General features: G+C 36.8%; 1 protein-coding gene across 1 annotated transcript in view; it reads right to left on the bottom strand.

The window, feature by feature from the left end:
* Positions 1 to 10,473, bottom strand: part of kibra (WW and C2 domain containing protein kibra) — a 402,614-nt gene extending 392,141 nt beyond the window's left edge. The window contains exon 1 of the mRNA XM_069826453.1: positions 10,258 to 10,473. Coding sequence (XP_069682554.1) covers positions 10,258 to 10,385 — 128 coding nt within the window. The 5' untranslated portion in view covers positions 10,386 to 10,473. The remainder of the gene's footprint in view (positions 1 to 10,257) is intronic.
* Positions 10,474 to 24,988: the final 14,515 nt, after the last annotated feature.

The following is a 24,988-nucleotide window of genomic DNA, read 5'->3' as shown; positions in this document are numbered from 1 at the left end:
TGGAGGGGGGAAGGAACTGACCACCCTACCCCATTATCTCCTGGCCTAGTTGCCTCGTACTGTCCGTTACTCAGGAGAAGACGAGGGGCAAGAATGTGACCTTCTTGACTAACGCTGTTGATTATTATAAACAACGCTCAGATAAGCATCCCAGTACCCAGGTTATTACTCGTGCAGGAAACATGAGTAACAATGCGTATGGAAATTAAAGCTAAGTTGAACAGAAGGAGACCTAATGTTTCCGCTTACTACATTACAAATATTGACGTGTTGTCGTACGTTATCTGTTCACATCCCTTCCTCTTCAGTCCGCTCTCGTCTTCTCCTGAGTCACCGACAGTAAGTGGTGCTATGTTGGTATCACTTGTGAGGTTCAGACCTGTCTTCAGACAGTTCTCCTCCCATCGCACCTCCTCGTCCTCATCCCTCTTTCACAATAACCCTGCCTAGACTCCGGAATTCAATATCTGCTAGCATCAGGGACTGCCGAAATAAAATTAAAAAAATTAAACTCAAATGCAAACTTACTAGGCATTTGATCAGTAATTGAGACTCATTGAGACATGGCTTCTTGTGAACAGTTCTCTTATTCTAGTATAAAATATTTCAATTTAATCTCCGATAATTTTATCCCTACATAATTATTTTACGTCTAATTTGTACTTCAGTAGGCTAAATAATTATTTCTTTATCCTTAATTTATACATTGATTAAAGTTCTCGTTAACACTTTGTTAAAAACATAAAATTTACTTTGTCATACACAAACTGAAGGATTACCAATGGGTTCACCTATATCAAGTATATTAGCTGAAATCTTTATTCACAACATAGAACAAACACACATACTAAACACCGACAACAAACACGCAGAGAAAATAATGTACTGGCATCGATATGTAGATGACATAATAGTCTTATATAATGGAAACAAAAGACAAATAGAAAACCTACATCAACAACTCAACAAAATACATCCCAAATTAAAGTATACAGTAGAAATGGAACATAACCAAGCTATAAACTTCTTAGACATCACCATAACCAAAACAAATAAGACACAAATTCAACATATACAGGAAACCCACTACAACCACAACACATATACACAATTCATCAAATCATCCCATACAACATAAACATGCAGCTTTCCATACAGTGACACATAGATTAATTAATATACCAATGAACAATGACAACTACACTGAAGAATTAAACACAATAAAATATATAGCAGAAGACAATGGATACAACCCTAACATAATAGACACACTAATAAAAAAGGCAAAACAAAAACAGAACAACCAACACAAACAGCACGCGAGAATAAATACATAACATTAACATATCACAATACCAATACCCACAAAATTGCAACTTCATTCAGAAAACTAAAGTACAAAATTGCATACAAAACAAATAATACAACACAGAAATACATAAATAACCACATTAAACATTCAAATAAATATAATTCAACTGGAGTTTACAAATTAAAATGCAATAGTTGCCCACACTTTTACATAGGACAGACAGGAAGATCCTTTCACACAAGATATAATGAACATATTAAAGCTATAACCAAACCCTACATCACATCATATTATGCAGATCACATTATCAACAATAATCATGACTACAATAATATAGAAACAGAAAAAAAAAAAAAACACCAAAAGTTCACAGTTAAAGATCCTAGAACAGTACGAAATATATAAGAATACAATAGCATACCCACAATATATACTTAACACACAACTGCAGTTCGATACGCACACATTATTTGACGTCATAATAAATCATAACATACAAACAGCCAACCCTCACCATAGGAGCAACACACCCCCACCCCATCATCGACAACTGCACATCGCAGATTCAAGATCGCCAGTGGTTCAAGAGACACTGAGGACGACGACACATAGCGTCGAAACAGGCCGTCTGTATATACCTTTTTTAACAATTTTAACACTTTTAACGTATGACAAAGTAAATTTTATGTTTTTAATTTATACAATACATTTCTAGTCTTTATTAAGCAGGTATGTTTTTGTACTTTGATTTTCTTATAACTTTAATTGTAAATTTAATGTAAACTGTAATTATAATTGTAATTGTAGTCTTAATATAGTAGTTGTCAGTGGCACACCAATGGGGAGCTATCCAGAACCAGATTTTTATTGTGTATTTCCAGTTATCAATCAAACTTCCTAATGCATCCAGCTGTTTGCTGACAACGTAAGTCCACTATACTCCACTGTAGCCTTTTCAGTTCTTGTTTTTCATGAGAAATGAGGGGTATTTTGATCGGTGTTCATTATAGATGCCTATTGCTAGTAGCCAGAGTTGGGGTATAGTCAATATTTACTGCAGAGCTGTCTTCTGCAACTGGTACTGATGGAGAAAATGGAAAGAATTTTTCATTCTCTAGCTAAATTCTCATACTTTCACTTCTGCAGGCGATTTTAGTGATGCCTTAGTGATATTTATAATTTAGCAATTTTTGAGTGTTGACAGCCCTATATTCTGACTGAAAACACTTGCAACGCTCGAGTCGGTAGGACATCCCACAGCGAGCACGAAACAAATAGTTAGGCCACTCATGGCAGCGGCTCCATCATACTTTAACCCATGGATGGACGTCTACTGGTTCGCGAACCAGAAGTGCTTCGAAATTTCCCTCCAATGCCGAGAGATGGGGCTGTGATTTACAGTGTGGGTCTCTTGGTCTCTGATACGAAGTAGTTCCGTAGTGTACAAATCAAAACAATTGAAGGAGTCAGAAGCAAAGGGGTATAAGAGCCACTTTAGTTAGTTTTGAGAAAATGTGACTGAAAATGTTTAAGCTTTCGTAAATTCTGTCAAGTTTTAATTTTAATTTCAATGTGTGATCGGTTAAAAGATACATCCCTTTGCCATTATGACCTGTGAATACTAAGATTTTATATGGTCGTTCAAAATTTAAATGTTCGTTCACGAAAACCTGCAAGAAATGATAGGGTCTAGGCTATATCATATTTCGCCTTGGAGTAACAGAATTCTGAATTATTTTTTTGTATTATTTGAGATCGTTAATGAAGAAAACAGTTAATTGATTTGAAAAAATCAGTTGGAAAAAACAACGTCTATAGAATCTGACAAAAAAAAGCAAAATCTGTACCGATAACATAGTCCTTACAAGTTATCATTGCATTTTATCTTCTGAAATCACTCAGGCTCTCGTAAGGCATGCATGGCCATATCTAAAACAATTCATTGACAGGGAATTCATCGAAATCAATGTGGTGAAAGTAGCTGAAAAAATGTTAGATATACCTAAATGATTTTAAGATAGTCCAGGCATATTATTGTCAGGCGTTTCAGTTTTTCAGACAGAATCTGTTTAAAAAATTTGAAAAGTGATTTGCTTCTAAATTTTCAACTCGAATTAATATCAGTTCAAAATAATACGTTTTTTAAATGAAAATTAAAACTTAAAGAGATTTACGAAAGTTTAAACATTTTCTATCATATTTTCTCAAAAGTAACTAAAGGGCACTTACACTCCTTTGCTTCTGATCCCCTCAATTGAATTGAATGACTAATGTGAAGAGACTGGCACTGTAAATTACAGCCTCATCTCTCAGTGTTGGAGAGAACTTTCGAAGCACTTTCGGTTCGCGAACCAGTAAATCCCCATTCATGCCTTAACCTAAATAGGCCTATTCTGTGTTGATATTGCACTCTTTTAGCTCATCCTATTTTTTGTGTTAAACTTTCACCTTTCAGCCTACATTCTCTAGAGGCATAAATTGTAAAAATTTGTAATATATTTATTATATTGCATTATTTCAAGCCATCATCATTTATGTCTAACATACAAAGAGAAAATTGTTCACCACAATTGTTCACTAGTCCTACCTGAAATAACAGAGAAACATCTTGCACCATTCATATTGTCGGTTTACGAGCAAAACACATTAAGTCAAAAATATTACTTCTGAGAAAAAGGCGTATATAATGTACATAATGTGTGTGTGTATAAACTCAGAAATGGAAAATGAAATGCACATAAAGAGAAATAACTTGCTAAATATAATATTTTGAGGATTAATTTCGTCAAGAACTTTCAAACGCTTTTTTATCACAAGTAATATTTTTTACTTAATGTATTTTATTTGTAAACCGGCAATATCTCAAACTATTTTTCTTGTAATTACAGAATCACATGAATTTCGATGGTTTGTGTTAGGTAAGAAAACATGGTTGTCACGTGTGCCAAATGTAAGAGAATTTCTTGCAAATGACAATTCCAACTTATAAAAGTAGCATTTCTACCATATTAACTCGGAAAAATAGTTTCTTAACACATTATCTCTCGTATTTACAAGAGCTCATTGAAGAACTATAAAATTTCCTTCATTCTCTAGTGGGGCTTCAGTTAAATCAAACTCACCATGGTCCCTATGACACGTAACAGCAGATCATGCTGTCTACATAGTAGGACTGTTTCGATTATTGGCTTGAGTTTCTTCTTATTTTCCAAAGCCTGAGTACCCTTGTCATCATCAACAGACAATTTCTTTTTAGACATTATATCTACAAAGTTATCTGCTTTCAATGTGGCAGTGATATAATACTGTGACTGTGAGGGTGCAAGAAGGCATGATTTTGTACTTTAAATATAGGCCTATGTGACTTTCTGTGTGACCCATTTTCTTTTAAAGTGTGACGTAGTCTGAAGACGAGTTTTAGCTACTGTACTTTAGAACAAGTAGCACACGAGCAGACCTACTAAAATTTTTCAATAGACTCATATTTTGTAAATTAGTGTCCTTTATTTCATTGTAGATTATATTTGTGTTTGTAGATATAAGACCCCTTCTTTGAAAATATTTGTAACAAATGAAATGAACATTTAAATTAAATTTAGCTACACAGTAAGTTATCTGAAGGTAGCTGAACTCACCTAAAAAAAAAATTCTGGTTGCGCCCCTGGTAGTTGTAATCCCCTAGTAGAGAGGAAGAGAAGGCCTTGGGAACTCCCGACACCAATGAGATAAATATATAATGTATTTCCTCGTTAAAGAGTAGGAAATCCGTCGAAGTAGCCTATATCTCCCATATTAAAACAAAATAATAATAATATACCGGTACGCGAAATAATATATTATTAAATACCGTATATATTGACTAACTTGAATGGAGAGAATTACCCAAGAAATTAGACCCATGTACACTCCGTTTCAACAAACATTCCACTCAAATCATCCGAACAATATTGTGAATGAACATAAAACCCACTAGCTAAATTCAATTAATCGTATGCTTACTTGCCAGCTTAGCAACGAAATCCTAGCACGTGATCCTACTTCACTCCTTTATGAGAAAAGACGATTGCCGCGTACAATAAATGAGTTCAAGGCGGATTGCATTCGTAATGGGAAGAGTCATAATTATTATAATGTTGTCACTACAATGCCTTGTTGCCAAACGTCAGAATTAAAGTCAACAAGCGTTAGTCTTATGGTTGGAAAATATGAATGGATGACTCAGGTATTGTCGGACCATCGGATCTGTGCCCCCGTAAGATACTTCCTTCTCAGCCTCGGTAATTTATTTCTCTCCCTGCATTCCTATCTCTCTCCCCCCACTACTCACAATTTTTAGCCTTCTTGCGGGACAGTTTATTTGCACTTGCAGTCCGGTGTTGTCAATTCAACATGAACATTGTAGCACGGAGTGGCAAAAGAAATGTTATTACGCAAGTACGTAATAGCATTTTGCGATGAAGAGAAACAAATAGGTCAATATCTGTTTCCTATAAATAAGGCAACGAAAATAGCAACTGCGATCACAGATGAGGCTTATCTTATTTCAACTGATTACGTATTAAAATTACTTACTTAACTAATACAAGATGATATGTCATTTATACAGAGTGTTTCAAAAATACGGGGCATAATTTCAGGTATGTATTTCCCACATGTAGACAATCAAAATAGTTCATTACAACATGTGTCCGGAAATGCTTTATTTCCGAGTTATGGCCTTCACAACATTGAAATTCACCGGAACGTTTTTCTTTCCGCAGGTCGTTGTCATTACAGAAGATGTTCAAAATGTCCACCTCCTGCTTGAATACAGACCTCACGTCGATGTCTCATTGACCTGCGAACACGATCCCAAACTCCAGGAGTATTGCGTATGTCCTCAGATATGATAAGGATACAATTGATACTCTTTCAACAGTCTCCAGACAGTCGTATGAGGAACATTGACTTGCAACGCTACTCTTCGTGTGCTGATAGAAGGAGTCATGTTCACAGCCTCCAGAATCTCCTCCTGTACTTCTGGAGTTGTAGATCTTGGTCGTCCCCTTCCCAAACCAGGAGAGTTAAATTTTCCATACTCGCACAGACGGTAATGGAGACGTACAAATGTCTTCCGATCTGGACATTGTCGCTGTGGGTACCTCTCCTGGTACAAACGACGAGCCAGCGCAGCATTGCCGTCCGCCTTACCGTACATGAAGTGTATCTCTGCCAGCTCTTGATTTGAATACATGTCGCACAGTCTAACGCCTACACAACACTGAATGTAACCTTCACCTCGGAATGAACTGTCAGAGTGCCCTCTTAATGTCTCCTTTAACGGCAACGACCTGCGGAAAGAAAAACGTTCCGGTGAATTTCAATGTTGTGAAGGCCATAACTCGGAAATAAAGCATTTCCGGACACATGTTGTAATGAACTATTTTGATTGTCTACATGTGGGAAATACATACCTGAAATTATGCCCCGTATTTTTGAAACACCCTGTATAGGCAGGTCAGAGCGCCTAATAAAGAAAATCAGGAGGGAGTCTGTGCAGAGATGAAAAGCTAGAATCACCAGGGAAGAACAGACCAAGGGAACCTTTAATTCTTGTAGATGATATGAACCGATGTATATTTTAAGACGAAAGATACAAGAATTTTATACCGTGCAGAAAGAAGTTCCGACATTGAAGAAATTACTGAAGGTTGCGAAAGAAGCAATAATTTCCACGGTTGGAGAGAAACGCTACGGAAAGTGATTCGTGACATGGAATTTAGGTTTAAAATATGTAGAAATACAAGATGTATTTTAATTGAAAGAAATTATATTGTAGCAATTATTATTATTAGCATGGAGGACCAGTTATTTATGACACCGTTCGACGGAAGTTTGGCAACATCCCTATTCGGCAAGGTTCGTGGCTTGTTGTTTGACGAGGTGGAGGAAAGCGGGTGGAATGGGGTGAGTACAGGCGTTAACTTTTTCAAGAACGACGACAGCGCTGAAGGGGCACAGATCCGATGGTCCGACTATTTGTCAGCGGGTGATACTCGTTTCATTGTGGAATTTCACAGATGATTACCCTCACTCTAACAGAGAAAATAATAGCAAGCGGTAATGTGAACAAACTTTCTTAAAGGCGAAGTGTTGTACAGAACAGTTTAAGATATCTGAAAAATATCGTAATTTTCCTCACGAATGTAATTGAGATTAAACAACAATGACCTCGTGGCCGTCAAACTATTTACCTACGCATTCAAATAACGAGTAATACCGTCAAACTATTTACCTAGGTACGCATTCAAATGACGAGTAATAGTGTTCAAATAATGAATACTGTAGTAGAAAGGCATGCACCGCGTGTATACGGTTGCCAACATTAGAAAGTAAGGCATCTGTTCCGAAAATAACCTCCCTGAAAACTCGCAAGACGCCAAGCTGTCTCTCTTGGGCCTATACTCTCAGCACAGCATAAGACAGAATCGATTATACAAGCTTAATTAAACACGCGGGGTGGCATACATAACTGTGAATTACTATCGTAGGCCACCGGCGTACCTCAAGTGGTTGCGCGTTTGCCTGCTGATCCTGAGCTGTGCTCGGGTGTGCGTTCGATTCCAGCTTGGGCTAATGGTTTCGACCCCGCTACGCACAACACACGGGAGAAAAAAAATGTACATACATAATTGAAAATAACCTCAAAATTATAGCACACCACTCTCTCTCTAAGCTGGCCACCCTACCCCATTATCTCCTGACCTAGTTTCCTCATTAGTGGTGCTTTGTTGGTATTCATTTGTGAGGTTCAGACCTGTCTTTGGGCAGGTGACTAAACAATAACTCTCTCTAAAGACACTATGTGATCATTGCGGAAGCTCTGAACCGGCCCAACCCGCTCCAAATATAGTTTTATATTACATCCGACTGATTATTTTCTCAGACATTTCCACACGAATTCATCACGTACCGTAATCTAGTGGTACCACCATTATGTTAAACTGCGCGGGAAAGCACTTCTTTCCAGAGTAAATCAATTTATGTACATATCTACCAAAAAGTACAACAAATAAAATCTAAGCTGTCACTGATCCTCGGTCTTGCGAAAACTCGCTTATTTATTTTTCCTGATAGATACGTAGCCTATAGACTATTTGTAAAGTTATACCACCTCTCAGTTCCATTTCGTCACGATATAATGCAACACAATTCAGGCACCAGTCTCATGTGTGGTGCGTAGCGAGTTCGAAGATTCAATAAATAGAGTGCGTTATTTAATAAACTAAAAGAATATTGGGTATATCTACAGAAAAGCTTCACCAGAGGAGGTTCCACATTTTCTTCAATAATTCTGTACTATTAATAGTATAGAGTACTAAGCAAGTGGTATTACTTCCCGGCATCCAACATTTCCCACAGAATAAACTTGAACTCCTCTGATTGAAGTTTCTAGCTGATATGTACATCTATTGTCAGGCAGTACATTTCACCTGACGATATGTATCGAGGAAGAACAAATTTTGTACGTTATACATCTAAAGTCTGATTATGTCCCATTAACTCTTGGCTTCGTTGCCTCATGAATGATGTCGTGTTGATGCCATTTATGAGGGTCAAATCTGTCTTCGGACAGTTAACTAAACAACAACCTGGAACTATTTACCTGTTGTACGTAGTAAGGAATGCACTGCCGCCATACTGTCCACACTACACATCACAAATGAACAGATAATTTAAATGTAACACACGATTGTTAATTATATCGAAATACCTCTTTCGACATTAATCTCTATCTCCACTGGCAATAAAAATGTCTTCTTGCAGGTGCAGTCTAGGTCCCCAAACACTCACTGTCCAGAAATCTGCACCTCCACTGGACTTAAAATGCTTCCTTGCTGGTGCAATTCAGGGCGCCAAACATCCACTGTCCACAAAAATGTGCACCTCCACTGGCACTAAAATTGTTTTCTTGCTGGTGTGTCCCAGGACACTGTCCAGAAATTTGCACCTGGACCTCTCGAGCAAACTTAAGTAGGCTACATAAAAATTACGTATCTCATCAGCACGTGTCAATATGACGGCGATACATACATTCATTACTATGTACAAAAAGTGAATAGTTCTATGTTATACTATGAAAAGTATTGCGTACCACAAAGTAAAACCACATGTTTTGTATTCTATATTATTCGTAGTGCGCAGTTATTTAAGAACAAAATCCTTTTGTCTAATCCTTCTGTAGAATTACCGAAACGGTCTCGTTAAAAACCCCAAAAATTTTACTTGTCTATTATTTAAAATGTAAAGATTATGAGCACATTTCAAGACTATATCGCGCAACTTCTCTTAATCAGATTGTTCAGGTTCAAATTACTACAATAGAGTCTGTATAAACGAAGAATTAGATTGTTTTCTAGGTGATACATTACCATTACCGGTATTATTTAATAGGGCAATATGAATAACAAACTGTCAGCTCTTCGCCCCTTACAGGAAATGGTAAACAAACAAACGTTTGTCGACAAATTATTGCATTTTGACAACACCCGTAAGGCAAGTAAACACTCCAGACAAACATGCAATCATATTAATAAAAACAGACGTATGTTAAAATCGTCCAGTTTGCCTACAAAGTACATCACTTTATAACATGAGCCCGTCGTGTGTACTAGTACAGTACAATATTAGAGCGATTATCAACTGTAATAATCTTGCATGTTTTCAGGGAGATGGCAGCACATACACTGGCCATCCAAACGAAAATTAATATAATTTTAACATAGTATACACATGTCGCGAAATCTTCTACTTCTAGTTTACACACAAATCACTGTACCCCTCAAACATAAACCTCTGGTTACACTTCCCACTCCGTTTCAGCCGAATTTTACTATAGCGACACAAGAAACATCTCAGGAATTTAAGGATTTGACGTGGGGCCCCGCAGGGTGAAGTCTCCTTACCTGTCCCGCGGGTCAATCCATGTTGTTTTCTTGCTATTGTGGTCGATGAAATAGATCTTTCCGTCGTAATCCCTTGCGAAATCCCATCCATCGGGTAAAGGTATCTCTCCATTTCGTCTCCTTGGCATATTTCACCACTTAAATCCATCCAAAAGTATAGCAACTGGCAACACTAATCTATCTACTCCGCCATATTGAATACCTCATTATCATGAGCAGGTGACGTCACTTCAACTCATGTTCGCTAGCCAATCAACGACCAGATGCCTTGAGAAAGGAATGCGCGTATTAACATAACCATGAAGTAACTTGAATGACTTGTATTTGGTACCCCAGCCCTCTGCATTGGCATAGAGTGAAAGAGATAGAGAGTGCGAATATTCCGAGTTCTACACTCCTTAGAAGACGAAAGACATTGCGATATTTGGCCGCGAAGATATGTGCGGCATTTTTTTTTTCGTTAATTTACTGCCTATACGGCGTAGCGTCTATTCGTGAATTATTTTGCATTTCTCTATGAAATTATTCATTAACATCGAAATGCCTGTAACACTTTCAACTGTAATACGTTTTTCACACTCTTATTACATGCATAAAACAAATACTGTACTGTATATATAATGCGTAACTGATGGTACAATATAATTCTTGTTCCAGTCACTTTATATATATATATATATATGAAGCCTCCAATTCCAAAACTGTCTACATCCATTCTTAACAATTTTCAGCAAACGCCAAAAACTGATAACTTTTTTCCTAATTGTTTGCAGTGTTCATCATATTTGAAGCTTATTTATGGACGGAATGAGGGAATTTAGGCACAACATTCATTAGAAAATTGCTAGAGACATTTAGGTAGATAACGAAACCGCTATTATCTCAATTTTTAAAAAAGTGGATTTACATATTCTAGAAAGTGTGAATTACATAGAAGGTCAGTGTAAAGGTCACCCATCTCATTCCAGGAAATTTCATTCACATTACATACAAACGCACACAATATTTCGTCACAACAATACTTTTATTACAGAGCCCCACAACTCCGACTATACACCTCTACGGGCATAGCTGACATTTATTCATTGCTGATAATTTTAGTTAATAAATTCCTCACCATTCATTGTTCCTAGTAGTCCAACTCCATCTATTGGCAAAAATGCTTATTACAGTGCAACCAACACTTCCGTCTTTTAAGGGAAAGAGAGACCAAATGAGAGAGAGATTCCAGTATGTTTGGTTATTGTGGACAGCAACAGGTGAAATACGTAGTACACAACAGAAAGCGTTTGACCGGTACTGATTTGGATTTTTATTTCTATAGGTATGGACATATTTTGAGGAAAGAATTATTCTGAAAAGAAAAATAAATAATAATTATGCTTACTTCACCATAGTATATGGATTTGATATTCGTGCTGACACAAAAAGGTTGAGATGATCATCTTTTCAATACATACCGATACTGGTATATGAAATCGGAACACCCATAAATTAACAGGAAAAAATATAATATCAGTTGCCTAATGGGGTTCGAATAGTGACTATTTTGAAATGCCAATAGTTAACCCATTGAGAACGCAAAAACACTACTTCAATAACTGAGTAAAATAATGTTGTCCCCTTTAGTCAAAAACCTTTGGAAAGTCCAAAGACTGCAAATGATAATACCAAATGTAGTCAAAGGATAAACCTTTGGCAATGATCCGCGAAAATACAAACGTGTTTTAAAGACTGAAAACTATTTGTAATTTTGTATTTTCTCTGTTTCGGGTTCAATTCGCCCCTTCAGTTAAGAGAAGTGTGATGACAAAAATCTATCGATCACTACTCAAGGGCAGAGTGGAGAAGGAAAGATCTCTCTAACGAGAAATTCCAAATTGTAGAATTTAAGAATAATAACAATAATAATAATAATAATGCCTTAGTGTTCTTTCTTTGATTTTTCTAAAATTAACATTCAACAAGCTCCTTGAATCTTTAAACGAACACACTCTATCAACAATATCGTTATTCACTAATTTCTCGGCATTATTGGCTCCATTGTAGAAGGCAGCTGCATAATGCGTAACTGCATTATATCTGCAGGTGGAGTGTAGATAAATAATTATTTATTTTTTCTCTCCTGCGTCAGGATATAAATACACTATCTATCAAAAAGTAATTGGGCACTGTTTTTTCCCCTTAAGAACCTCGTGATATCACCTCTTGTTGCTATAACAGCAGCCATCCTGTCAGGCATGCTCTGCACTAGTTTGTGTAGGATATCCACTGGACTGTGTCACCATTCCTCTTGCAACATGGCACTCAATTGAACAATGAAAGTTAGCCACATCTCCCGAGACCTCAATCGCCGGTCCAATTCGCCCAAAGGTGCTCAATGGGATTGAGATCAGGACTCTGTGCAGGCCAGTCCAACCGGTGAACATTATTGGCTGCATACCACTGCATAGTAGCCGCCGAAACATGGGGCCAACTTCCATTGTCCAACGGGGTAACATGTTGCAAGAGGAATGGCGACGCATTCCAGTGGATATCCTACACAAACTAGTGGAGAGCATGCCTGACAGGATGGCTGCTGTTATAGCAACAAGAGGTGGTACCACGAGGTTCTAAAGGGGCAAAAACAGTGCCCAATTACTTTTTGGTAGATAGTGTAGTTCACCATGTATTTTATCAAGTTCCTATAGTGGTTGGGACATAAGTAACCTTCACCTTATAATTCCGTTGGTGTTAATTATACGATTTATATTTATTCTGAAATTATAAATGGACCTACAGCCATGAGAAGTTATTTTATGCTGTCATATTTATAGAACATTGGGACTAAATCAGTGTCTCTCTCTCTCTCTCTCTCTCTCTCTCTCTCTCTCGTGAGTTATATGTAACCAAACATTTTTTTTTTTACTTCATCCTATACCTGAAGCAGAAATTCTCGACCCGGAGGAAACATGGACTAAATCAGACCTTCAACATGTCTGTCTTGATAGTGAAGACTGTATTTCACTCAATACAATTCTCTCTCTTCCTGATGCGGCATCTGGGTAACGAAGATATTGATGATGATGTAAATGAAATTCCACAAAAGCGTAGTGGTAGAATTAATTATATTTCAGGAACTACAAAACTGATAGGACCCAAATCAGAAGATGACGGAAATACTCAAAATACTCAAAATCCTAAGTACGAGTCATCTTCTGTTGAGGTTCTTGCTGATATGTACATCTATTATCAGGCAGTACATCTCACTTGACGATATGTGTCAGAGGAAGAACAATTGTTTGTATGCATCTGCAGTCTGACTAGTGTAATATGTATCTAGTCGGCGGTGTATGCAATGGAGGGGGAAAGGAACTGGCCACCCTACCCCATTATCTCCTGGCCTAGTTGCCTCATAGCTGTTCCTTCTTGGTGTCACTTGTGGGGTTCAAATATGACTAAACAACAACTAGTATGAGTGATATTACCGAGAAAATTCAGACTTCTAATATTGATCTTGTTTGGCAATTATCTGAATTGAATCAGAACATACTACTACCCAAATGGGAAAAAATAAAAGATAGCTGTCCAAATTATTCTATGACACCAGAACCTATTCCTAATATCTTAAAAATAAATAGGCCTACATTAGAAGATAACATGGACATTAAGACGAAGTGAAGAGAAACTAGAAGCATTTGAAATGTGAATATGGAGAAGAATGGAGCGTGTGAAATGGACAGACAGAATAAGAAATGAAGCTGTGTTGGAAAGAGTGGGTGAAGAAAGAATGATGCTGAAACTCATCAAGAAGAGAAAAAGGAATTGGTTGGGTCACTGGCTGAGAAGAAACTGCTTACTGAAGGATGCACTGGAAGGAATGGTGAACAGGAGAAGAGTTCGGGACAGAAAAAGATATCAGATGACAGACGACATTAAGATATGTGGATCATATGTGGAGACCAAGAGGAAGGCAGAAAATAGGAAAGATTGGAGAATGCTGGGTTTGCAGTGAAGAACCTGACCATTGGCAGAACACTTATGTATGTATGTATGTATGTATTTGAAGATTTGATAAACAAAAGTATCCCCGACTTATTCATATATGTATATGACAGAAGATATCATAGATCATATTCTAGTATAGAACTGAACTCGGGACCCACAATTTACTGATGTTCAGCAGAGAGTAAATATTATTTTGTAAAATTTACTACATATTTGTAATTTCTATAATGAATTTGTTCTGAAAGTTTTCTGATCCTACAGGCTTGCTACGTACTTTTTATTAGGTAATATGACACCAAGACCTAGGCCTAGTCCACAGTCGAAGAAAAAATGCCTTCAGGATGTTACATATGAAAAATTAGGGCATATGATTGAAAAGAACCCCTCTGGAAAACAGCCACGCTGTGAGTAGTGCCACAAGGGGAAACCAACTACAATTTATATAAAATGTAAAAGAGATCTCTGTTAAGTGTTTTGAAACATAGTATAGACCAGGCCTGCAGAACTCGCAAGTAGGGGAACTATGACGTCAGCCTCACTCCACTTCTATTTGGGATGATCGACTTCTGCCGCGAGAATGAATGTTGATGCAGCTGAGCATAACTAGAACGCTGTGACTGCACAGGTAGAAAAGGTGGGTGGGGTAAGAAAGGGGAGGAAAGAAGTCGCTCTCAAGAGCTACAGTTCTGCAGGTCTGGTATAGACTGTGAGTGACTAAAAAGTGTGAAAAGTAAAATTTGAGACATTCTGTCCCTTTTTGTACCAGGAATTTGGTGTTGTTATACTCTATTATTCACTATTTTTATATGACTATTACACTTTTACTATGTCACACTACTTTTGACCAATAAAACGTCTTTCAACCAATCATGGCTGCTTATCGCACAATTTTATCACGTCCCTAGCATTTGTTTAATTTTATCGCATCCCTGGCATTTGTTTATTTTTATCACTACCCTAGCATTTGTTTCTTTGTTTGCCAACATTTAAAACTGTACTGGTCTGGACGTCAAAAAACAGAAAATTACAAACCACAAACCATTTGTTTCTTTGTTTGCCAACATTTCAAACTGCACTGGTCTGGACGTCAAAAAACAGAAAATTACAAACCACTCCAGTCGATGCACAGCACTTTCAAATGTGACTCGCATTGGCATTCAAGAACAAGAATTAATAAAAATCACTGGTCATAGCTATACATCTTCCCTGAAACCCTATTTACAAATAAATGAAGAGCACCATTCGGAAATCCTAAATAAGTTGAGGGGTACACCATGTACATCAACGAGTTCACTTCTTTTATGCACACGTCCAATATAACATCAACTGAACCACCAACCACTAAAACATTCAAATTTGAAAATTTTACTTTCAATAATTGTTTCTTTTAAAATTATTAATGTGTATTTTTTATTTCATCATCGTTAATTAAAATGTTTCTTGTTTATTTCATCATCCCTAATTAAAACTTTTTTAACACTCGTTTATATTATTTAGGTTATGTTTGTTATAGCTTCTGCTATATGATATTATGGATAGTCACCTATCAGAGATTGTTTAATACTAAGATTTATTGAAAATCATCTGTCAAGTGATGTTGATTACTGGGATCCGGATGATTGATGTGGAATGCAAATGTTTTAATAAACATGAAACTGAATCAACAAACCCTTCTTGACTAGTAACCGTCCACAGAGTTCAATGAAGATTCCATAGTTGGCACAACTGATAACAAGAAATCAGCTAATCATAACACACTACTGCCATCAGCGTAATGTTGAGATGGTACAATAATATATTTGAAGATAGTTGTATTTTCGTAAGTCAAATAATATTTTATTGTATTGGAGTACTTTGTTACTTCTAATCTTTATATACTTTCTCCTTATCGTGTAATAGTCAATTAAATCCCACTCAAGTTTTGATTTTCTCTAGATAAATCAAAATCTCTAGTGAGATTACTATTGACAAAATTATATGTTTTTTCTTCAAATAATTAAATTATTTCTGATTAAATTTCCATCTTCTTTACTATGTTAATATTTAGGATTTATCTAAAGCCTAGAGGCTTTGGACAATGAAGAACAAGACTTCGAAATTAGTCGCCAGCTAAATCCTCACAGTAAAGAAACTGAAAATTTAATCAGTGATATATAAGTGTTAAAAGCTTATATAGAAAAATGATTAATTAAATTATAATGCGTTATGCATGCAATTTCAATGTGTGATGTTATGCTGAAAAAATATTATAACTCGAAATATCTTCTTCTTCATTAGCCCTTTATGCCGCTAAGCGTCGGGGCACCTCGTTTTGTCCATTTCATCCACGCCTCTCGATCTTGGCTCATTCTCTTCATCTCCATCCTAGTTTCCCGCGCTTCATTCCATCTTTTTCTATTGTCCCAGGTGTATAACTCTAAATATATTACAACATAATATGATCCCAATGTCCTTTTTTTGCTCCACTCATGTGTAAAATTTGGAATTTTTTGTTCTAATATATCCTAAACAATAAAATGTATATACATTAAGACCGTTTTTAATTACTTTCTACTTAGTTGATCCTCTTCTACCACCTGGTGTAGAGGTTTTACAAAGAGCTTTCCATCTCTCACGGTCCTGAGCAATGGACCTTGCCTCTTTCCATTCGATCCCTCTCTCCCGAAATGGTATCTTGGATTCCTTGTTCCCAGGTCTGCCTCGGTCTTCCTTTAGGTTTTTTTCCCTCCATTCTAACTTGCCACGCTATTTTTGGGGTATCTATCATTGTTCATTCTAGCCAGATGTCCAAACCACTTTAATTGTGATAATTTTATTTGTTCTATGAGAAGATCAATTCCTAGAATGTTTGGTTCTGTATTCTATCTCTTCTAATTTTTCCTTCTATTCTTCCTAAATCTCTCATTTCCATGGCTTGTAGTTGACTCTTATGTTTGGAGGTCAGAGACTATGTCTCGGCTCCATATATTAATGTGGGGATATACGTGGTTTTATATACTGTTAATTTAGTTTTCTTGGAGACTTCTTTTTTATTGATGAAATTTTTGTTTAACATATAATACAGTCTTCCTGCTGCTGAAATTCTATTATTGATTTCTCCTTCTATTCTACCATCACTGTTGATAACAGAACCAAGATATTTGAATTGCTTAACCTGTTCCAGTAGTTGGTTCCCTAATTTAATGGTATGTGATTTTTCTTCCCTGCTGATTATCATTGTTTTGGTTTTCTCTACGTTAATCTTCATGTTCCTTTTCTTTAATTCTCTATTCCAAACACTGAGATTATGTTTCAGGTTATTTTCAGTTTTTGCCAGTAATACCAGATCAGCATCAAAAGCTAACTCCGAAATTTTAACAGGTTTCATAAGGCAGTTACCAATAGAGAATTTTTTTGTACTTTTCCCGCATGTTTTAATAATATCGTTCATCAATATTATTAACCAGTGAGAACAGTATGCATCATTGTCTTACTCCAACTGTAGTGTAGAATTCTTTTGATTTCAGATTACTAGTGCATACATAATTTAATTGATTTTCGTGAAAACTTTGTATGGCTGTAACTAGTCCTGTTTTAACTTTGTTGCCATGTAAGACTTTCCATAATTCATTCAGGGGAACTCGATCAAAGGCCTTTTCTAGGTCCATAAAGCACAGATGTATATTTTTATCTTATTGTGTAAGTTTTTCTATTATCTGTCTTAAAGTAAAAATTTGATCCTGAGTACTCCGGTTTGGGCGAAAACCACACTGTGATTCCTCTAGCTCCTGTTCTGTACCATCTCTTAACCTCTTTTCCAGAATCCTAGCATATACTTTCCCAGGTACCTATGCATAAAAGTAATATTCCTCTATGACTTTGACATAACCTATTGTCTCCTTTCTTATAGATTGGTACAATTACAGATGTCCTCCAATCCTTTGGTGTTCTCTTGTGTTTCCAAGCTAATTTTATAACCTTATGTAACAATTTTATTCCTGATCTATCAATGAATTTTATCATTTCAGGGGTTATTCCATCATGTTCTGCTGCTTTGCCAAGTTTTATCTTTTCTATAGCCATTTCTACTTCTGTTTCACTGATTTCCTCTTCCTTCTCAGTTCCATTCAAGTTCTGATCCTCTGCTACTAAATTGTCTATTTCCGTTCCTTCTAACAGCTCCATAAAATATTGTTTCCATTGTGCCTTTATCTTGTTACTCTCAGTTAATAACTTCCCTGATTTATCTTTAATAAACTTTATGGGGCACTCTTTTTCTTTTCTCATATTTTTTAAAACCTTATAAAACAATTTGCTATTTTCTTTACAGTTCTTCTCCATAAAGTGTCCAAATTCCTCCCAGGATTTTTGTTTAGCTTGTAAAACTATTTCTTTAACTTTAATTCTTTGTTTTTTATATTGTTCATAATCTGTTCCTTGCTTCGTTGCTAAATATTTCTTCCATAACTGTTTGTTTAATGTTACATGTTCTTTTACCTCATCAGTACACCAAGCAGTTTGCCTCTTCTTGGATCCCATTCTTGATTTCCCACATACCTCTTCAACTGAGGATAATATAGTATCTTTAAAAATTTTCCAACTTTCTTCTAGATCCTCAGTATTAATTTTATCTCCCAATAATTGAACTTTATCGTGACTTTTTGATTTGTATATTGTTTAATTTTTTTGTTTTAATTTATAACTTTTGATTGTTTCTGATTTATTTTTCAGTCTAGTTTTATTTCTTTTTGGGTAATCGTTTATGACTATTTCCATTTGTAATAGATAGTGATCACTACCTATCTCTGGGCCCCTTCTTACTCTTGTATCTCTGATATATTTCCTAGTTTCCTTCCTCACTATAATATAGTCAATTATTGACTTTTCATTTCTTGAGAGGTGTACTCTAGTACAGTGGCGGCTCGTGGGTATTGAATTCAGGGGGGCTGCATACAAAAATAAACCATGCAACTTACCTTATTTAAAGATTAGTTCCATGCACCTTGTCTTGTAGGTTGCAAACTTTTGAATCATATTCTTATTAAAATCCAATATGTCGTTTAACATAGTCTTTACAATGGAAAACATAGCTAATGCGGTCAGTCTCTCTTCTCTCATCGTATTTCTAAGATAGGATTTTACTCTTTTCAAACACGAAAAGCAACGTTCTGGTTCGGAAATTGTCATTGGTATAGTGATAGCTATGCGTAGTAGTTTCACAACTTCTGAAAATGAGACCTGCAAGTTCTCAGAAAGAAGAAACTGCAAGAGCTTGATTGCATCACTGATATTTCAGAATTCTTGTGTCTGATACAACAGTGAGTTACGTTTTTAGTTTGTCTTTATCGAGCATTAGAAAAAGCTTCACACATACATTTAGGTCATTTTCAGGAAATGAGCTTTTGTAGCATTCAAATTTTTCTTGACACAGAAGAGAAGATAATATCAGATGATCTATGAACTGGAATCGGGTGTTAGCTTGTGTGATAATGAGGTCACACACTTCCTTGGGTGCTGCAACCCTTGTCTGAATCCCTTCTACCTTACGACGCTTTTTAGGGTTTTCATTTTCACAGATCTCGCTGCTCAACATTACTGTGCACTGTTCCGTATTGTCTGTATGGCATTAACAAAGCTTGATATGCAGAGTCGGCCTTGGTAGCGGGTTCAATCCCTGCCCAGGTCGATGGCATTTAAGTGTGTTTACTGGCATTTAAAAGAATCCTGCAGGACAAAATTTCGGCATACCGGCGACGTTGATATAACCCCTGCAGTTGCGAGTATCGTTAAATAAACCATAATTTAATTTTTTATATGCAGATTTGGACCTTAGAAATATCTAACTGGCGATGTTGTAGTTGGTTGTATAATATATCTACATGATACATCAATAAATGAAAAAACTGAGCCAGAAATTAAATTCAGGATCTTCAAGAGCACGCACCAGGGCGCTTGCCTCATTTATTGTGATGTTGTTTGGTGTTTCAGATTCCATTATGGTTTGAAAACATTCTAGCAGTGGCTCCTTCTTCTCATGAACAACATTTACTGTTCTTATTTTAAAACTCCATCTTGTTGCCCCAGCTGATGGAATTGTATTTGAAACACATTAATCTAATACAGACTGTATGGAGATCGAGAGAAGAAAGCAGGGATACTGGATAAATCAGCAGAAAATTTGCGAGCCTTTGTATTTTGTTTAGCGGCTCTTTCCATTATGAGATTCAACTGATGGGCATTTAATTTCACATTTCTCCTGAATTGTTAAGGTACTGAACTGAATAGACTGTAAATATTGTACAGAATTAAACATTGTTGCACTTGTTATACTCACAACATTGAAGAAAATGTATTTACAACTGCGCGCTACTGACAAGCTGCTGCAAATGTTGCAGCTTCTGGAAACTCTGGATTCATGACCAGGGGCAGCAGGGGGAGGGGTAAAACTAATGCGAAAAGTATCTGAGACGAGACTGGCAGCTCCAGGGGAGGAAGTGGCTTCACCCATAGTCCTTGTCTCTGGCTTCGCTCTGGCAGCACCAGGGGAGGAAGTGACTTCACTAACGATTGCGTGCATGTCAATGAGAGCGAAATTTTAAAAAATTCGAGCTGCTAAATAGAGACTGTATAATAAATGTATTTCACAACATAAAACGAGACAAGAGTCACAAATGTTTGGGGGTGCTGCAGCTCCACAGCCCCTCTTGGAAAGCCGCCCCTGCTCTAGTATATAGATGAATTTCTTTATGTGGAAAAATAGTATTTGTAATAACCAGATTGTTAGCTATACATAATTGTATCAATTTATTACCATTATCTGTTACTCTTTCTTCTCCATATCTTCCTAATACAAAATCACTGTCCTCTGGTTTATTACCGACTCTTGCATTTATGTCTCCTAATAAAATTATGGTGTCTTCCACACATTTATCTATTATATTTTGTAAATCTTGATAATAAGCTTCCCTGATTTCTACCCTTTCATCTTCATTTGGTCCATATGTGATTATTAATGTTAGGATTTGCTGCCCCTCTTTTATTTTTACTATCATAAATATTTCATCTATAAATTCCCAATTGATTATTTGTGTTACTTTGTCTTTATGTATAAGACAACCCACGCCAGCTTTTGCTGTATTATTTTTAGGAACTCCACTATATAGAAGAAATAAACCCCTCATCTAGTAATTCACATCCTTGACTTTTTTTCTTAGTTTCTGTTAGTACCAAGTACTTAACCTTTGTACCCTTCATCTCTTTAACCAGTTCGTTTTCTTTTCCATTCAGACCTCTAATATTCCAAGTACCCAACGTCGTTGATCCATGTCCTCGCCAGTTTGTCATAACATAATCTGAATCGGCTGCTCTCTGTATATGTCTTTTAACTTGGTTTTTTTACAGGGTAAGGTTGTTGGCCTCATGCCCAAGCCCCAACTGGAGGGCCAGGTCATTTGATTTTGGAGTTTTCGTCTCCTAGATTAGTTGCTTCCACCATAGCTTTAGATACAGAGTCTAATCTACCCTGCCGCAGTAGGCCTCCTAACTGGACCCTGGGAGCTGCCGTTGGCCGAAAAGAGGCTCTTCCGACACCATCCCTGAATGTTGCTAGTCCTGCGTTTTTAATTTTATCATCATATTTTGGGTCTAAATGGGCTAAGTTTCCAAAATAATTTTCTGAGAGAAATTACATGTTTCAATGGCATTAAATAAGCCAGTCTCAAATAATAGTTACTAGATGTTTAAGTAAAATATAGAAAATGGGGTTACAAAAGCAACTTGTATTATCAGGTAACATTGCAGTCCAGCATAGGCTCTGGGGGAGGGTGGGGGAAAGAAGGCACTTCTTGCCCCTACAACTTATAGAGCCAGGGGCGTCACCTTCCTAATAAAATGAATAGAGGTCTCTGCCTCCCAGATTATTTGAAGAGATATTGCTAGGTTAAAAAGATAATTCGTTTGAAAGGTGAACTAGGACATAAAACAAAAATGGTTCTTTCAAATCCATAGAGATAGCCAGCTGTCACAATGAACATCTTTGTGACGCAACTCACAATGCTGCCACCCTTGCTTTCCATCGGTAAAACACATGATTAAAGACAGAATTTCCATGCAAATGCATGTTTTATATAAGCTTACTGCACTTCTCAAACTTTGTAGATATCTATTTCATGACTTAGTGAGTCGAAACACAGTAAGTACTTATACTTTTTCCGTGCATATTTGCATGTTTTGGCCTTTTTTTTAGGGATAAATGTATGCATAATGCATGTTTTTAAGTTTTTAGATTTAATAAAGTATTATTTTGAGATTTATCCATCCATTTTTATAGTTCTAGTCTATATTTTATTTAAATCGTATAATACTACAAACAAAAATTACAGACTGGTCAGTCTCACCTCTGTGGTTTGCAAACAGATGGAACACTTGATTTCAGCTTATCTAAGGCAGCATTGGGATGACTCAAATTGGTTATATAACTGTCAGCATGGATTTCGGGGGGGCTATTCATGTGAGAGTCAATTAGTAACTGTATGTCAGGATTTAGAAGACGGAATAGATTCCAGTAGCCAAGTAGATGCAGTGATTATTGACTTTTCACGCGCATTCGATGTAGTCCCACACGATATATTGTTGGTTAAACTACAATCAACAGGGATTGACTCAAGAGTACTCCAGTGGATCAAGGAATTTTTAACTTGCACTCAGAGAGTACGGGTGGGGGAGGAATTATCGAACCCAACTGAAATTACTTCCGGAGTCCCACAGGGTAGTGTCTTGGGGCCTCTTCTATTCCTGGCTTTTGTAAATGATCTGCCAGTTAATATCTTGTCTAGGGTTCGCTTATTCGCGGATGATTGTATGGTATACAGGGAAATAAAAAGTTATGAATAAACGATTGGGCTATAGCCAACAAAATGAAAATAAATTCTCTAAAGAGCAAAGCCATCAGCTTTACAAGGAAAAGAAATAAAATAATCGCATCGTATACGTTAGGGGGTGAAACCATTCCGGAAATTAACAAATGTAAATACCTCGGAATAACATTTAGCAGCGATTTTGGCTGGGGGGAACACGTTACAGATACAGCGGGAAAAGCATGGAGAACGTTACACTTCGTGATGAGGGTACTAAGAAAAGGCTCTGATAAATCCAAAGAGATTGCATATAAATCACTAGTACGTCCAGTAATGGAATATGGTGCTGCATGTTGGGATCCTTACCGACTAGAACATATTAAGACACTGGAAAAGATTAAAAAACGGGCTCTCAAGTATTGTCGGAAAAATTCACCATTAAAATGGGACAGACTCAAGGACAGGAGAACGCGAATTCGATTATGCGCACTGTTCAAAACATACAGAGGTGAGCCTGCCTGGAGAGAAATAAAAAATAGGTTGCAGCCGCCAAATTACTCTTCAAGGAACGACCACTCTTATAAATTGAGGGAAAGAAGACAGAGGACGGACACTGGAAAGTTTTCTTTTCTCAATCGTACTATCAGGGACTGGAATGCTTTACCTGCAGACTTACTAAAGGCTTTACCAACAACCAAAAATGTATTTAAAAATAGGCTTAAGGACTTTACTAATAGACGATAATTATACACAGTATTTAAAGGGTGTAATTGATATTTTGTTATTGAAGTGTTCTATCAGTGAAGAATTATGTTGTGTCAGTGAAGTGTGTTGAGTAAGTGAAACGTGTTCCTGTCAGTGGAGCTTTATAGTTTATAGTGACAGTGCAAAGTACCGGTATTTGGACCAGGCGCGGCTCGTCTTTAGGTTCACTGGTTCACTGAACCCCCTGTCTCTTGAAGCCACTCACTCTTCATATTTAAGAGTAACTATAGAAAGAAACTGCTGGATGTTCGGCTTCTTTTGGTTAGAGCATAAGTGAGTTATAGCCAGTAAAGTCGGGCGAAATAGTTGCATCTGGGGGTTCATTCTCAGACGTAAACCAGCTAGACCTTTTAAAACAGCCTGCGGCAGTGGGAACACTCTAAGAAGTAGAGGAAAAGTGTGTTTAAAAAAAAACGCTGTTGTCGCCAACGAAAACTTTGGCTCCAACAGTGTCCTCTGTCACTCACACTATCCTCGTCTGTCATTCACACTTCTCTCTCTAAAGCAAGAGGGCTATCCAGCTTGCTTCAAAGCTGCCTAAATAGAACAGGTTTCTCTTTTGTTAACACTTCAGAGGGGTTGAGTGTGGAGGAGGATTAGCTCATGAATTTGTAAGAAATGTTGTTTTTAGCGAAGTTCTGAGGCTGTTACAACATTGTGTTCCCGCGGCGCGGACTTCTGTATAAGTACCTACCGATACTAATAGTGAAACCAATGTTATTGTAAATACGTTTTACGTAAGAAAGTGTGTTTCTAACAATACTAAAACGTGTGCTTTGTAATGGTGGAAAATAGGTTTATACGTTTTACGTAAGGACGTTGAGCGTTTTTAACTAGGCCTATAATTAAACTTGTGATTTATAATGGCGGAAAATAGTGTTAATGTTCTCCAGACAATCAACTTTTCATCTCTTCCATTAGAAAAAAAAAACTTGAAATAAAGGCTCTGGGAAGACCACTTCCACTTTTATCAATTTCTCAGGGTCGATCATGTAAGGGTAAATTATTTTGTAGAGTGTTCAGGCCTCAAATTTATGAAAGAAATAACTGGATCTGTGGATGTGAAGTCACAAACAAATTGTTCTGTTTCCCGTGTTTGCTTTTTGCTAAAGAAAGTGATGCTAGTTCGGTTAAAACAGGGGTGT

This window comes from Periplaneta americana, chromosome 5, assembly GCF_040183065.1.
Source record: "Periplaneta americana isolate PAMFEO1 chromosome 5, P.americana_PAMFEO1_priV1, whole genome shotgun sequence".
Lineage (NCBI taxonomy): Eukaryota > Metazoa > Arthropoda > Insecta > Blattodea > Blattidae > Periplaneta > Periplaneta americana.
The sequence above is the reverse complement of the archived record's forward strand: the minus strand, read 5'-3'. Positions and strand labels throughout refer to the sequence as shown.